Source organism: Pan troglodytes, chromosome 17, assembly GCF_028858775.2.
Source record: "Pan troglodytes isolate AG18354 chromosome 17, NHGRI_mPanTro3-v2.0_pri, whole genome shotgun sequence".
NCBI classification, from domain to species: domain Eukaryota; kingdom Metazoa; phylum Chordata; class Mammalia; order Primates; family Hominidae; genus Pan; species Pan troglodytes.
Window position 1 is genome coordinate 62,397,477 of NC_072415.2, and position 17,108 is coordinate 62,414,584.

The 17,108-nt window shown below is 41.2% G+C and overlaps 1 protein-coding gene across 19 annotated transcripts in view; it reads left to right on the plus strand.

Annotated features, from left to right (window-relative positions):
• Nucleotides 1-1,418: 1,418 nt before the first annotated feature.
• DCC (DCC netrin 1 receptor) overlaps nt 1,419-17,108 on the plus strand; it is a 1,196,048-nt gene continuing 1,180,358 nt past the window's right edge. For 18 of the 19 annotated variants that reach the window (XM_063795721.1, XM_063795722.1, XM_009434037.5 and 15 more), the window contains exon 1: nt 1,926-2,100. In XM_063795721.1, coding sequence (XP_063651791.1) covers nt 2,010-2,100 — 91 coding nt within the window. In that variant the 5' untranslated portion in view covers nt 1,926-2,009. Of the gene's footprint in view, nt 2,101-17,108 lie in introns of all 19 variants that reach the window. The other variant, XM_512137.8, reaches the window with a different exon arrangement.

A 17,108-nucleotide genomic window follows, 5' to 3' on the forward strand; every position in this document is an offset into this window, starting at 1 on the left:
AACTTTTCCAGGACAGGAAGGAATGGGCATGACTAGGGATCTAAAACACTGTTGTCCAGTTCCAGCATCATAGGAGTTTCCCTGATGATGATTTTATCCTGGATTTTTCATGCTTTCCCTCACGCCTTTCTTCTTAAATAGATGTTCACATTCTCTCTGCTCACAGCCTGGTGAGCATGGGAGGGTGACAAGAACAGGTGGGGAAGAATCTAGTAAGGAATGGTCTGAATCCACCGCTGAACATCTCCTTAAACGACAGAACTTTTACCAGAATGACATTTCTATTCATTATCCTTCCCGGCCAAATTAATTGGTTTGTAAGTTCACTTATTCTGCAGAAACGTATTGGCATGTGCAGAATTCCAAGTTCTATGCTAGCATCTGTGAGGAGTGCAAAGATGGATGGCATACAACCTCTCTCTTCTCAAAGGAGCTTGAGTTCCCGCAGCAGAGACAAGTTATGCAAAGGAACTCAGCTTAAAACAGTTTCCTGAAAGGGCTTTGCTGTTCACCCTTCCTAAGTTTCCTGCTGTGTGTGTGCTTGTGTGTGTGTGCACACACACGCGTGTGTATGGTTGCTTCACTTTATCTGCCAGGGACTGGAGAAATGTCTCTCTTGTTTTCCCAGAGCACCCCCTCCGTTACGTGAACCATCATATTTATCACGATACTTTATAATTATCCATTTAGCTTCTCTCCTGACGGATCACAAACCCCTTGAGGATAGAGACTGAGTCTCACTGGATGTCCCAACTATTTCCTGGGAGCCAACAGAACACCTGGAACATGATAAGTGCTTTTAAATATGTTAAAGAAAACAATTGCGAGAGAAGAGAGAACACAGACGACATGAGACGTCCTACAAAAGGAGGCCCCTTAGCTATTATGTCAGGAAATAACTCTGGCCTTTGTCCTGTCCGCTGTGTTTCAGGATCTCGATTTCCCTCCCGTCCTAGAAGGGAGTTGGATCAGGTGATTCTTTCCAAATGAAAAATTGTATTTTAAATAATGCCAAGGGCAGAGAAGGAAGTAAACATCCTGGCCACCTCCTCCGCCTTAAACGCCCGCCTAGGTTTTACAGTCAAATACCAATAATTTCCTGAAGGCTGAGTGTCAAACACGGTCGCTGCAAAATCTCCAGACGCTCAGGATGTTCACAGGCTCCATTGACAAAAGTGACTTCCCACGCTTTGCCCACAGAGGGCATCCCTGCGCATTGATACGCAGACCAGGCAAATGCAGCTGCTGGAAGCCTCCTCGGTCCGCTCTTTTTTCCCTAAGCCATAGTCTCTCTGCCCCCACCCCCTTCCCGTGGAATCTTTGCCTGATCCAGTTCGTTTCCCTCCGGTCTCCACATTTTCCCTTCCAGCCCTCCACTTCTCCGGATCAATGTGTAGTACGGTTCCAACTCCCAGCTCGCACACCGCTGGCGGACACCCCAGTAACAAGTGAGAGCGCTCCACCCCGCAGTCCCCCCCGCCTCTCCTCCCTGGGTCCCCTCGGCTCTCGGAAGAAAAACCAACAGCATCTCCAGCTCTCGCGCGGAATTGTCTCTTCAACTTTACCCAACCGACGACAGGGAACCAGCCTCAACCTTTTAATGCACAGCCCAGCCACAGGATTGCCTTCCATCTCCTCTTGGTCCCTCCTGGATGTGGTTTATTGATGACTTGCGAGCCCCTCAGAGAGCTGTCTTCCCTCCTCTGGCTCCCTCCGTTTCCTTGAGTTAGTTTTCTAAGGTTTTACCGGGGCTCGGGATCTCTTGGACCGAATGGAACTTTTTGCTGCCTGCTTTTGCTGCTGATTCTGTCAGTGGACAAGGAAAAAGGCTTCGAAGGCAGCAGAGGCGCAGGGGAGGTGGAGAAAGAGGTGGAGGAAGAGGACGAGGAGGAAGAGGAAGCCGAAGGGGCTCGGCGCGTGTGTGTGCATGTGTGCATGCGTGTGTGAGTGCATGTGTGTGAGTGCTGCCGCTGCCCGCGACCCCTGGCCCCGAAGGTGTTGGCTGAAATATGGAGAATAGTCTTGGATGTGTTTGGGTACCCAAGCTGGCTTTTGTACTCTTCGGAGCTTCCTTGCTCAGCGCGCATCTTCAAGTAACCGGTAAGTGGCTCTTTCCTTTCTTCTCGTCGCACCCCCTTCCGTACCCCACTTCCCTTCTCATTTCATTTGGCGAGTAGTAGAATTGGGGTGGGGGATTGCAAGAGATTTGGCGCTTGCGCTGCCCCCCATTTGCGCACCGATGATAAAAGATAGAAGAGTTTTTTTCTTCCCTGGGGGCGGATGATGGTGGGGGGTGGTACAAGGGGCGCCCCTTCGCTGTTTTAAAATCTGATGCTTCACGCATTTTTGCTTCTGCAAATACTTGGGTTGGTTTGGAGAGCCGGCGGGCTGGGGCAGGTGCTGGGGATATCGTTGAAAGGAACTGGGCTGGGTCCTTAAAGCCTCAGAAACCTACCAAGTGGGGAGGATTGGGGCAACAGGGGCAGGCGAGGAGGACATCCAGGGGCTTTGAGGAAGTCTGCGCAGAATGTAGATGGTGGGGCTGAGTCGTTGGTGTGTGAATACATCTCCTTTTGGTTTGGATTTTTGGACTTGGTGATTGAGAATAGGGAAAGGGACAGCTAATATGTTTTGGTACTTCCAAGGAGGGGATCCTGGTACTGAAGGAGGCACAGAGTTGCCAAGGAGGAGGGGAGGTGTGTTTAATATTGTTTTATTTTTTAACGGTGAATGTAGTTCGCAAGCTGAGTCTCCATATAGCTCCAGGACACCTCCAAACTCCAAGTGATTGATATTCCAGAGAACCGGCGCCCTGACCCTGGCACTTGCCAAGCTCGGTTTCTAATTAAAAATGGCAAAACTGTTTGGGGATTGGATCTGGCTAGTGCAGGAGAAAGAGGGACCTGGAGGCTGGCTGATCAGGACTGCTGTAATCTCCGAATACGGAGCTGGCGGCTTCGACGGCCAAAAGAATAGAAAAGAGCAAAATGACTCATGATAAGGTCCACTTGTTTTGCGGGACCTCACCGCAAGTGTAGATGGGCACTGGGGTACAGTGAGCGGTCCTGGCAAAGAAGGAGAGGAGAGCGGCTGGATGAGCATTCAGAGCCCTTCGGAAACGACCTTTTTCCAAATCCAAAGGAAAAACAGGCTCAGGCAGAGACCGGGCGTTGAGTAGGAGCTCCCCAGTTCGTGCCTGGGAAATTAACAGGGAATGGCACGTCAATCGCGGCCAAGCCCCCAGCCTCCCCGGAGCCCGCAGCTCCGGCTTTCTCTTCTCTGCTAAGTGCTGCATGGCCAAGGGTTGCGAACGCGAGCAGAAAATGCGCCTCTCACGGTCGCGAGGGATTCAGACAGTCAAGCGCCAAGGCAGCCCGAGGCTCCCCAAAGCCTCGCTCGGCCGCACGCGGGCAGGAATCTGCGCTTGCACTCGGGCTCAGCTCCTCATCTTCCTTTGGCCAGAGACAGAGAGAGCAGGCAGGAGGGGTGTGTGTGTGTGCGTGTGTGTGTGTGTGCACGCGCGCTGTCCTGTGATGAGCGCGTACCCGCATCCCCGCGCTTTGCCGCTGGTGCTCCCTCCCTCCGTCCGTCCCTCCCGGGCCGGTCCCCTCCTCCCCTGGCTCTTCTCTCCCGGAGCTTTGTCCTCAACAATTACTCTCGCGAAAGGTGGGTGGGGGTGGGGGGGTGGGCATCTCCGCAGTAATGAATAGATGTCTGTTTTAAATTCCCTCCTCGAGACCCTCAAATGCTAGAGGCTGCGGGGAGGAGGACCCTCCTTCTGCCCAGAAGATTGACTTGGGCTTTCTATGGCAGTTTGGGAGACCTATGCGGACGGGAAAGGGGAAGTTCAGGGGGCATCCCTCACTGGGTAGAAAGTCTGCCTAACAGCAGCACTGCTGACCTGAAATGTGCTAGCTGAATGCACTGCATGAAGCAAGGTGTAAAAAAATGAACAATGATGTCTTGTCAATTACACGACAGTATTTTAAAGCTATTACTCAAGTGACTTTTGTCTGGCATAGGGTGGGGGTAGATTAATAGAGATAAATTTATGTGCGTTTTATTAATGTCTAAATTAATTAAATATTCTCTTTGCATTTATTTACATTTCTTGTCCAGAGAGTCAGGGCCATGTATTACTGCTTCATTTTAATTTTCTCCTCAACAGACAGATCTATGCTTGAAAAAGCAGATGTAAGGAAGGGATACATACACACACATACACATGGGTTATGTTGGTGGATAGGCTAACGGATCTAAATCTTTAAACTTTTCTGCACTTCTAAATCTATATCTGTTATTTGCAAGTGAGTCGTGATGCAGTTTGCGCAGTTCGCAGGAAAGTGGATGGTGCATTTTTAAGATATTGCCAATTCACATCACTCTGGCCTTTGCTCATTAATCTGAGTATCACTTCTTCCTCTTAGTAATAATTTCTCCTGTTTAGGAACATGGCAGGAAACTTACAACGAGAAAGCATAGTTCACTCTATAAAAGGACCAGTAGGAGGTGCCCTTAATAAGGCCAAGTGTCTAGTTTACTGGCAGAGAAATTCCCATTCAGCCGGGTGTTTTAAAGACTTTGTTGATTGGTAACAAAGGATTATGGAGACTAGCACAATAGCACTGGGCCCTTTCCCACTTTCTAGGTGAAGTCTGAAGCTGCTGTAGATTTGTATGAAACTGTGATGATTTAACAAAGGACAGCCCTGAAAAGTGTCAGTAGAGAGTGAGGACTTGATGTTGGGGGAGGAGGATGGTGACTTTTTAGTTGGCTTCTGTAAGATGTCATCTTCTTATATATTTGACATGAGCCACAGGCACCCGAACCTTATAGAGTCTCAGGGGATCTCAGATAAGATAACAATTTTGGATGTTGGATGTTAATGAGTGAAAAATGAGGCATACATATTAATTAATTCTTCATACACGTTTGGGTTCCATTGCATTGAAAAAAATCTGTGAGTGTTTAATGTAGTCTGGATATGCTGAAATGAGGCTGGTCGCCCTCCCTAGGTGACCTCTTCTCATTCCCCCAACCAAAGCAGATCAGATGCCCCCATGTGGGTTTGCTTTTGAGTGGCGGGAGTATGGCAGAGCCTGAGGGCTCGGGGTAGGCTGGCAGTCCACTCCTCTGTGAGTGCTGCAGTATAAATCACCAGTGACCTGTCAGTGTCCATTTCCCACACAGCAGCAGCTGCCCTCTGAGTTATAAAGCATGTGAAACGGCCACCACATGTGTTATATGTGAATATATTAGGCTTAGTGCCTTTGCTTTAATGCTCTTAAAAGCCAGCCTGGCTTGAGATGCTGATAGGCATTTTTTTTCTGGGGAGAGATTTATAACTTCTCAGTGTGTATGACTTAAATTTATTCTCTGGCAAGTTAACCTGTTAGCAAACTTCCTTATTGTTTTCATTGAAGAGGAAGAGCCTTAATCCTACCTAAATTCCTGAATGAAGCTCTGCTGAAAGTTTCTGCTAGAGTACAGGATATTTGTAGGCTGTAGTATGGTTTCCTAAACCAATGGGAAGCTTGACAAGATATATGGGGAGGTGATTTTTTGATGGGGAGGCGGGGATATTTTTACTTGTTTTTAGAGAGGGAAGTTGTGATACTGCATCTTCTAAAGGAATTGTAGCAACTCAGTTATCTCAAAAGCATCTTTAATGAGAGGAAATGTTTCTCGCTTCCAGTTTCATACATCTAACAGTCTGGGATTCTTCAAATGCATATAATATGCTCCTGGAATGTTTGCAGCTGCACGCAGTAGGATCATCTAGTAGGATCACTGTCGTTTGGAAATGAGCCCTGATTTAAATTTTGACTTCCAGACAAAACACTTATCTTTACCTGGTGCCGCATGTTTAAAAGCGGTGCTGAAGTTTCTGAACAGAATATTTCTTTCCATGGGAGACTGTGCCCTAAGATTACATTTTAAAGTAAGTGTTCTTACCATTTCTTTGGAGAATTTGCCATCCCAGACTTTGCATATGAAACTTCTTCTTCATGATTCTACCAGTAAAGATAACTATTTAAAGAGAATGCAGTTGTTTCCGGGTATTTCTTTAAAATTAAAATTCGATGTCCACATCCACACACAAACAAGGAGGATTTCCACCCCCTCATACCTTCTCCTTCAAATAGCTGACTTTGGTGTGAATTATGATAGCTCTAATTACATAAGGGCACTTGCAATTTCACTAGAAAATGAGTTCTTGCCTGATTACAGATCTTCCTACTTTCCATAGGAAGTTTCTGGCCCACGCTACTATCAGAAACTTGCACCAAATTGGGAACACATTGCTCTGTTTTGGTATTTGCTACCCAGCTATACATTTTTGAAGGATTAATCTACCTCAGATGATAATCTCTTAGATGAACTATATACATAAATTTCAAGAAATCTTAGCTTTGCCTGAGGCCAAAAAATAATGTCACAAACCTGCTGAAATTACTTGATTGATTGATTAACTAAGGATAAAAAGTCACTTGGTTCTGAAAAAGTACTGTACTCCCTAAAGAGTACTAAAGAGGAATAGTAAATACTATGCACATTTACAATTCATAAAATGTAAACGTCAAGTCTTCTTCCCCCTCTTTTTCCATTCCTTCCTTATAATGCTCTGGAGGAAAATTTAAGAGTTTCATGAGTTGTCACAACAGTTATATCTTCAGGAATCATAGCTTGGAATCTCACTAACTCATGATTGATAGACACTCAATTAAATAGCAACCCAATGTCCGGTGAATTTTTCGGCAGCCTGCTGTGGGCTGCTTGCTTCTTTTCAGCTCGTTTCTAAGGAATCAAAGCTCTCATCTCTAAGAGGTGTGGCATCAATACTGCCTCCCTTGACGCAGCCCAAGAAAGCCTTTCTCACTCTGAAACCAAGGCTGTGACCCACAGGCCCTGTGTTTAATATGCTGTGTTCCACTTTGCAAGGTCAGGGGGATTTGCCTTAAAAATAAATTTTTAAACGTTCATGCATGCTGCTTTTGGTGGAGAGGTAAACTGTACTCTAAAAGCAGCTAAATAGTGTTGTTATCTTAAGACATTCTAACTTGTGGCCTCTCAGCCAATATTATTGAAGTTCTAGAGCTCACAATCTTTAAGAGAGACAGGAGTGAGCTCTATAAGATAATAGGTTATGCCAACCTAGTTAAGCTACTTTTTTTTCCCCAAAATGGTGTTACCAGGTTGGAATAACAGAACTTTAACCTTTTTCAAAGTTACTGCTTTTCAGAGGAAAAAACATTTCTTAATAGTATCATAATATCAGTAGCATGGGACTGACCCAATGTATTTAAGATATTGTTCTTCAAAACAAGATATCAAGGAAAGCCAGTGTTAAACTTGTCAAGAAGAAAAGATGAACAATCCAGATGATTTTCCCTGCAGGCCAATAAAAAATGTGCAAGATAGAATTACATGTTGCATATGCCAAATAGGTAATAGCAAAAAATAAAATGTAAAGTATTATGCACCTTTATCATTGCAGGACTCAGGTAAATGAAACACAATTTAGTAACACACTTTTTCTTTCTCTCACTCTAGAATGTTAATTCCTTATCTTATATTTCTCTGGTTTAACTCCAAACTAAGATGGAGAAATACAGGTTGGCTGACTGATGATCAAAATTATTATAGTCCTCCAAAGTTATTTGACAAATTTTAGCCTGAGGTTTAACAACTAAATCCCTTTAATTCAACTATTAAGTGAAAGTGTTTTCTTTGGTAGTTTAGAAATACCTGAGCTTTGTCCCAATGGTGTGGTTTAGAAATACATAATAATGCATAAGATTGAATATGCCTTCTTTTTCAATATTGATGGGAATTTGCCAATGGTAATACCAGTGCATATTGCTCTTTTATTAATAGTTCCAAACAACCATATTATTCACAGCTTTCATTTCTTGGGGGGAAAAGTTCAAGTAGGAAACACACAAATCATTCTATATTTATTGATCATATTTTTAAGGCTATTCTTATGGCATGACTTCTGTAGGAATGTTTCTCTTTTCTAGTAAATTCCATGAGCCCAGTGTCTATGATCTACTTCTACTTCGTGATATACTTTAGCTTAATTTCACTAATCCAAATTTTTTGACTTTTAGCTTGCTCAGTCATTTCACCATGGCCCTCCAGGGAGGAAGACCCTTTAAAACCATTTGTGGTTATGATGATGAAACTTAACAGGATTATTTATTGCAATTTGGAGATTTCTTCCTGGTTTATTCTTTAAATATTGGTTCTTGCCTGAAGGCTACTCCTAAGAGTATCTAGGACAAACATGTTCCACTGAATTAACTGAATCTTTAGGATGTTATCTGATGAAAATACCAACTGGTTAGTGAATTGTGTTCTGATAAGAGGACTTGTCAATACAACATTATTCTGGGCCATCTACAATGTTCTTAAATCTGTGTTTACATTTTGACAAGAGAAAAAAGAAGTTAAGCAGTTAATATAAATGTTTTTGACTCAAATCACATTTTTAGATTTTACTTATTTTTCTATAGTCTTTTAGAAATATTTCTCCACTCACTTAGCTGCCTCTTTAAAAGTATGTAGAACATAATTTAACCTGTTCTTAATAGATACAATACATCACTATGACTTCTTTATAGTATTATATGATTTTATAGGGATAATTTTTGAAGGCATTGCATCATACAGAACTGTTTATTTTTCCCATCAATTGACCATGGACTGTTACTATTGTTGAGTTTTATCTCTGGCTATAAAATATATTTTGTCTACATCTTGTGTTCAGCTGAAACTTCTCCCTGTATAAAACTTCCTCAAAGCAGTTCTCTCTCTTAGTTTTGATGTTAAGACATAGGGGACTAAGTTTTGTTGGGGTTGTGTTTAAAGTAGGAGAGGAGATTAGAAAACAGCAACCTGAATCCCTTATTAGAGGAATATCTAATTAGTTTTAACTAATGATTCTGTAGCATCTGATATTAATTTGGATGTCACTTGTACTTTGTACAACGTATTTTTCCTTATTAAATGAGAATGTGGACTAGATCAACTCTAGTTATTAGTTTCAACACTATATAATTTATTTAAATTATGAACTGTACTATACATATAGTGTTTGGTATAATTAATAATACAATTCATGATCATGATAACAATAATAATAATGTAATAATAACAAATACCCATGTACCCACTAGCAGTTTTCTGATTTTTGTATTAACCCCTTGCCTTTTGTACAGTTTTTCCACATATGTATACATCTTTAACATGTTACTTTACTTGGCTGTCCTTAACAGTAATAAAATAAATATAATGTGTATATTCTCTGACTTGCAATTTTGCTGAACGTTAAGTATCTGAGTTTCATCTATGTGGATTCATATTGCTGTATTTCAGTCACTTTCTCTGGTGTATAATACTTCATGATATTAATTAACCATAGTTTATCTAATCTACTGTTGATGGATTTTGAAATTCAGTGTTTTGCTATTGCTAGTAAAGTTGGCCTAAACATTCTGGTGCATGTCCACCAGCACAAATTTGCCACCATGTTTAGGGTGCATACCTAGGAGTGGAATTGCTGAGTCACAGAAGGGTATCTTTTCTTCCCGGAGGCAAAGACATGTTGCAGTTACTGAAACCCCCACCAGGGGCAGATGAAAGGCCTCTTTGCTTCATGCCTCTGCCAACACTTGGTATTTTCATATGCTTAATTTGCCCTCATCTGGTAACTTCTCATTGTGGGTTTAATTCGCATTTTCCTGATTGCTTATAAGTCTGAACATTTTTTCCATTAATTTGTTAGCTATTTGTGATGTCAGCAAGACAATTCTATGATTCTGTTTCTTCAACTGAGCAACCATTTGCTTTTAGACCTTAATATTATTGGTAGTTATTCTGTTTCTTCTACTAAGCAACCCTTTGCTTTTAGGCATAGATGTTATCAGTAGTCTAATGTTCAGGAAGTTGTCACCTAATACTATACCATGTTGACTCTGGCCTAGGCTTTATTTAAGCACCTTCCCAAAATGTACACTGATTTTGAGTTGGAAAAGACATTCTTAGTCACTGTAACATTGTTGATTACCCAGAGCCAGTCCTGCCATGTTAGTATCCTGCCTTATCCTGTTTATTGTGTCTTTATAGAGAATCATTTACAGGGAAGCAGGATGCTGGGATGCCAGGCTTAATTTGAGGCTCCTTATGAATCCCCTGAATATAATGGAACTAAAGGATAACAGAATCACAGAGTAGTAATGGTAGACACCAAATCTGAGTTAAAAATCTTAATATGATCATTTGAATTTGGGTATATTTCCAACATGGTAAAATACATAGGCCCAATATCATTGTTACATTTATGGCATATATGACTGTGGGTTTCAAACAAACATATGTGCTTTGTGCACCACCCCCCCCAATTTTTGTTTGGGTTTATAATTGTTTCACCTGCTCCCATGGGACAGGCTAATGAAGACCCCTGAATGAAATAAAGCCTCAGATGTACTTGCAGAGGCCTCTGTAGTGTGTTGCCTTCTGTGCAGACTCATTAGAGATGTAAGCCAAGGCTGAGACATCTAAGCAAACCCTCTGCACCCAGAGTCCTCAATCCATTGTTCCTGCATCTTTTTTCAGTCTCATGGGATCCCAGAAGAATATAAATTAGAGAGAAGAATCTGCAAAGCTTTTCCTTTCATGTTTAATGTCTGGGCAGAGCTGTTCCCTGCAGGACAATTTCTGGTTATTTTCTCTCTCTGGTTTGAGGCATCTCCAGGGATGGTTTGGTGACTGTTTCCCTTGGGGAAGTTTTCAGCAGCATATCAGTTTTGCTGTTAAAAATTTATTTTACAATTCATCTGAGATAGTCCTGTTCTAAATGTTCTTCCCATTACCCTTGTCATCTGGCTCTTGATTCCTGCATACCCTTTTCAGTGACACTGCCTCTTCTGGGCTGAAATGTGTTCAATAATTCGAGCTATAAATCACTCTTGCCTCCCCATTTGGTCTTTACTTAACCAGATTATAAATATTTAATTCATTTGATTTTTCCTCATACCACTCCAGAAGCTTAATCATGTTTAGTCTTCTTACTTTAACTCCCTCTAGTTTGTTTATATCTTTCTTGTAATCAAGGGGCCTAACTCTGATGTGCTCTTCTAAGTAAGCTCTCCAGAGTCATATATTATAAAATACAAATTCAGCATCATCTTTAGCTTATTGTACAGCCATAGACACACATATGGTCTCTCAAAACTTGTGTTATCAGTTTTCAGGAAGGACTATCAATGCCTAATAAAATCATTGAGATATTATAAGGACCATATAAGACCAAGTATTTCATTGAAGATAATACAATAGTTACTGAGCCTTTACCAAGGATTACAAATAGATGAATAAAAGATTTAGATGAGTTTCTGCCCTGCAGGGGCTTTTCCTCCAGTGAAGGTGACAGGCACACACAGAGGTAGGTAGGATACAAGGTAGAACAAAGTACTCACTGAAAAGGGACACAAACAGTTCTGCTCTTCATGTGGTTTTTGTCATTGGTTCTGTTTATGTGATGGATTACATTTATTGATTTGCGTATGTTGAACCAGCCTTTGCAGGGACATGGATGAAGCTGGAAACCATCATTCTCAGCAAACTAACACAGGAACAGAAAACCAAACACCACATGTTCTCACTCTTAAGTGGGAGGTGAACAATGAGAACATATGGACACAGGAAGGGGAACATCATCATACACCGGGGTCTACTGGGGAGTTGGGGGCTAGGGGAGGGATAGCAATAGGAGAAATAAGACAGGCTGATGGATGCAGCAAACCACCATGGCATGTGTATACCTGTGTAACAAATCTGCACTTTCTGCACATGTATTCCAGAACTTAAATATAATTTTAAAAACTCATAATATATTACTATTTATTAGCTAATGGACTGACAGAGCCAATTCATTCATCCTTGTATCCCTAAATTGATTGGACCAAAAAGAGGCAAGGGAGTTTAAAGAGTTGTCAGTCATGTTTAAACCAAAGTATTGGTGTGGTAAGAATGAGGATATTATGGTTTTGCCTACAGATCTGGTGGCCTGTTGCTGTAAAAACATCTCCAGACTTTCGTGACCCTTTCTTCCCATATTTCTTGAATGTGTTCCAGGTATTGTGTTAAGGTGGCAATTTAGCTTAGAGCCCAATGAGATAAATATGCTAATCAAATACATATATTAACAAACCCACAATTGCAAATGAGATAAGGCTTTAAAGAAAGAAAATACTGTAGGAAAGGGTCTCAGACAGCAGATCAGAGACAGCTTCCGTGAGAAAGTGTGACTGAGTTTACATCTGAAGAATGAGTTAAGAAGGGGATATTTAGGAGGGGCAGACGAGAGAATATCAGGTAAAAAAAAGTGAGCTCAAAGGCCCCATGGTGGGAGGAAAAATCGTGAATTCCAAGATCAGTGTACCCAGGACCACGAGAACTAAACATAATAGTGGCTTAGCTAAGGCTGGAGAAGACTTTGGGATTCTCTCTCTCCAGTAGTAGCTACTTGTACTTGGTAGATATTGATTGAATAAATTCAAATGAGTTCTTATCAAGGATCTTTCCTAATCTCAGTACAATGATTCAAAAATTTCTGCAAACTACATAGGCCACCTTTTCCTTGATTTTTTTTATTAGATGTGAATTTATGAACCTATCTATCCTATATGTTTAGAGATACATTATGAGGTGTTACGGACATATGTATGCAACCGAGAGAGGGACTTTGAAAAGTGTACAGAGCTAGAAAAATCCAAGTAATTATCAATTAACTTGGTAATAAGTCATTTCTCCTTTGAAAGCTATCACTGAACAGAGGGAAACAAAACTTCACCTTTTCTGTAAAAATAGAATTGCCATGGACATTCCTTGTTCTGGGGCCTCCTTCAAAATGTGTGCCTGAATGTGTTTAGTAAACCTAAACCTAAATTTTTTTTGGAGTTTTTATAGATTATTTTCTCAATATGATCCTTTTCTATGCATTTTGTCCCTATTACTATTTCTTAAAAACATAAACGAATGTTCTGTTTGCTTTCAGTTACAGTTCATTTAGAAGTCATTGAGCTTGTAACCTTTCCATGTCACCGGGCCTGGAACTACTGTACCACTTGAATCAACCTACCATCTACCACTGGATGTTGCAAAGATTGTTGCTACACAGTCCTGTGGTCTTTGGTCTTGATAAGAAGGGGCATAGCCTAGGGGGAAAAAGCATCCCAGCTATTGGGTTTGATTGAGATCCTTAAACTCACTGGACCTCAACTTTCCCACCTATAAAATGGACACAAAATCAACCTCTGCTTCCCAACTCTAAATTGGGGGTAAAAATTACTCCAGTAGTTAGCTATATACAATATCTATTCCAATGCCTGACTTATAATAAGTATTTCATAAATGCTAGCTATTGTTAGTATTATGTTAGTATGGGCTACATTTATCCCGAGATAGTCTTTACAAATAGAAAATTTCACAGGCACAGGCCAGCCCTTCTAGAACCTGCCTCAATTTTATTGTTGTGATTTTAGAGACTGAAATATAAATTAAGATAGTCAGACTCCAATGGCAATTTTGAAATCAATCACATCATGGTTTAGTGGACCCTGGTCCCATGCCTTTGCTTGATTTAGAGGCTCATAGGTCCAGCTAAGTTAGATCTGACATAGTGCAATACTGATCAAACTTGGCAGCCTATGACACACTTCCTGTGGATTTTCCATCCAAACCATCCTCCCCTATTAACTCTTCCCTGGTTGACCATGTCCATTTTCTACAGACCCGTCATCTACTCAGCAGGCACACCTAGAAGCTAATACTTGCTTGGTTAATGTGCAGTACTGGGTATAATTGGTCCTGAGGGTCTTCTCTGTGGAGGAGTGGCTCTCATCTTGATTTTGTGTCAATGCCCAGCCCTTCTTCATACCAATTAATTTAGAATCTCGGAGATGTATTCCAGGCACGAGTATTCTAAAGTCTCTGATGGTGATTCCAACATGCAGTCATGTTAGAGAATCAGTGTCCTAGGGTCTTTCTACTCCAAGTGTGCAGTCCAGGAATCAAGGCATTTGCATCACCTGGGAGCTTATAAGAAATGCAGAAACCTCAGGCCACACCCAGACATACTCAATTAGAATCCCAAGTGACTGAGGAATACTGCTCTAGATGACTGAAAGCATCAGATAGGGAGGTGATCCTTGCCTCTATTCTTCACAATTGTAAGTAATCATGTAGTCAATGGGAAACTGCCCCTACCACACTAGTTTATCTTAGCTTGAAGCATCTGTTGCATGCTTTGGCTTCAGGAGTTGGTCTTATAGTGGCAAGCTATGCCAACATCAAAGAGTCTTCTGGTTTGCGGTTTAGCGGCTAATATATTTCATGGAGACCATGACACATTTCATTTTCCTTGAGATTACAGGCCCTTGAAAATGCTCTTTGTGTGTTCCATCTGCCTTTTCCCTTCTTTTCTCATCAATACTCAATATAAGAACGCATATTTTACAATGGTCTGCTGGTTTTCATTCTATAGTTTCCCCTCCTTCAACTCTCTTTCCTCCTTAAAAATGCTCAGACCCAGGGAAAAAGAAAGACACATAAAAGGGACACTGAGGCCCTGGGCCCTCCTCCTCCCTCCCTCCTCTGTGTCCCAAGTCTGATGCTGAGAGCACACACATGCTCAAAGTGAGACCCTGACGGGGGCTACCCCATACTGAACCTCGTCTTTTGATTGGGGATGGTCTTCAGGGCATGAAACAGACCAAGTGCTCATTTGCCTGAGCCTCTGTGGCAGGGCAGAAGGGGTGTAACAGAGTTTTTTGAAGAAGAGTAAAGCTTTACAGGCAGAAAGCTCAGTGCAGGGTTTTGAAGCTTTTGCTCTGCACTGCCTGGCAGAGAGAGCAGCTTTAACTGGCGTGCTCCAAATCAGAGTCTACAAGAAGAGAACATGGGGGCTCAGCTGCGCAGATTGGATCAATCTGAATGAAAATCACTAGTGTTCCTCCTGGGGAGAGAAGTTTCTGCTTAGCTCATGAACTGTAGGCCCTTCTCTGGTCCTGGTAGTAAATGAGTAGGGCTTTTGTGAAAGGTTATGTAAGGCTGCTGTTTTCTCTCCCTGCCTAGAGTAAAATTCTATTTATAGAGGGGTGAACTGCCTCTCAGCGAAACATGCATTTTATAAACTATAGCTTAGGAAAGATAATTTAATAAATCTTTAAGAAAGAATTAAGGGAAGAGAGAGAACAAAATCCTAGGCAGAGAGAGTGGGATATACAGCAAGAAATAGGAGAAAGAGAAAGCATCATTGCTCTGGACTTAGTTACTGGAGTAGTAATAGAGTGACCGATCATTCTTGTGTGCCTGGGATTGAGGAGTTTTACAGGAAGAAGGACTTTCAGTGCTAACAATAGGACAGCCCCAGGTAAACTGGAATAGTTTGTCACCCCTAATTTGGTACCTATGATGGGGAGGGGAGTAGAAAGAACCCTGAAAGATTTTCAGCAGGGAAATGGCATTTTAGATAACACACTGTTAGTCCTATGAGGAAACAATTAGAGAATGATAGCAAGGCCTATTATGAGGGGATGTTCTAATAGTCCAGAAAAGATGAATATCTGATTGGAGGTTTAGAAGCAACTTAGATGGAGGCCTTACCCTCTAATCTTGTGGCAAAGTCTAACTTGACATCCAAAACTGAAGGTTTTTTTAACCAACTCCTTGGCCAAAACACTGTCAGAAAACGCATTTTTGAATCAGGTTATCTTTTGGACGTGATAGGATAATGTATGTATTGGAGAAGTCATGTCTAGCACTTCTGTGTTCCACTGTGTCTAGTACAGTGCTGAATGCATATTAATTATTCAATAAATACTCATTACCAAATTGGTTTTTATATAATGATTATTCTCAAATTTGCATGAAATCTGAAGTTTCTTTCTGCATGAGCTTCACAAAGTTCAGTTCAGGATATTGTAAATTTCAGGATTACTCAGCTATTACTTGCCTCTTCTTTAGAGGTTTATTCTGTTTTCTTTTTCTCTCTCCCCTTCTTTTGCCTGATTTTTCCTTTACATGCCATTATTAATAATGTTATTGGCAGCATTTCAGAGTGCTTGTGAGAAATTCAAAATTGAGGAAATTCTGCAAATAGCAAAATGTAAATGTATAAAGTCTATAGAATTTGCTATCTCTTTAAGCCCCGTTACGAATGCATATAGGGCATTTGTCAACTCGCATATATGAAAATGGAACAAGATAAAGTAGGTGAATAATTATTTCCTACATAATAATCCCAGGGATAGACTCTGTGTTTGCCTTCAGAGCACCATTCCTGAAGACTTGAGTGAGTTAAAGCATTAAAATGTTATTTTTGTAGAAGTCAGTGGAAGTCAAGACAAGATGATGGAGATTTAAAAAAAAAAGCACATAGAATGAAAAGCACAAAACTTCTTGTGTTTCAAAGCACTGATCAGGCAGAAAAGGACCTCGGCAGGTGTTTGAGAAGACCCTTTTCTACTGGTAAGGACTCAGGGGCCCAGAGAAGCTAGGTGAACCTCTAAATCACAAATCTACGAATGAGTTCCATGAAACATATTATGTACACGTGGGTGCAAATCTTGGCTCTACCAAGATGTAGCTGTGTGACCCTCACTATGATTCAGGGTCCTCATTTGTAAAATTTGGAAAGCCATTGCTGAATGGATGACATTTTTGAAAAACATTACACTCAAGGATTATCACAGTCTTTGGCACATATTGAGCACTAAACTGTTTCTATTTTTATTTGTTCATTCGACAGATGTTTTTAAAGGTAATGTTTCATGTATCATATTTGTTAGCGCCTGTGGTGTATTTAAACAGCATATAAACACACTGCCTCTGTTGTTTTAGTTAACAAAATGGTTGGAGGAATAAGACCTAAGCAGTGCAAGTATGTAAGAAAAAAAAAGGTGACCAGAGTCACAAGGCAATATATTATTGTATTATTAAGAACCAAATGGGTGAGAGGTGCAGTTAGAGGAGAGAAACAGAACATGATCAGAAATTCTTCCAGAATGCAGAGGGATTGAGTCTGGTAGGTAGGGTAATTG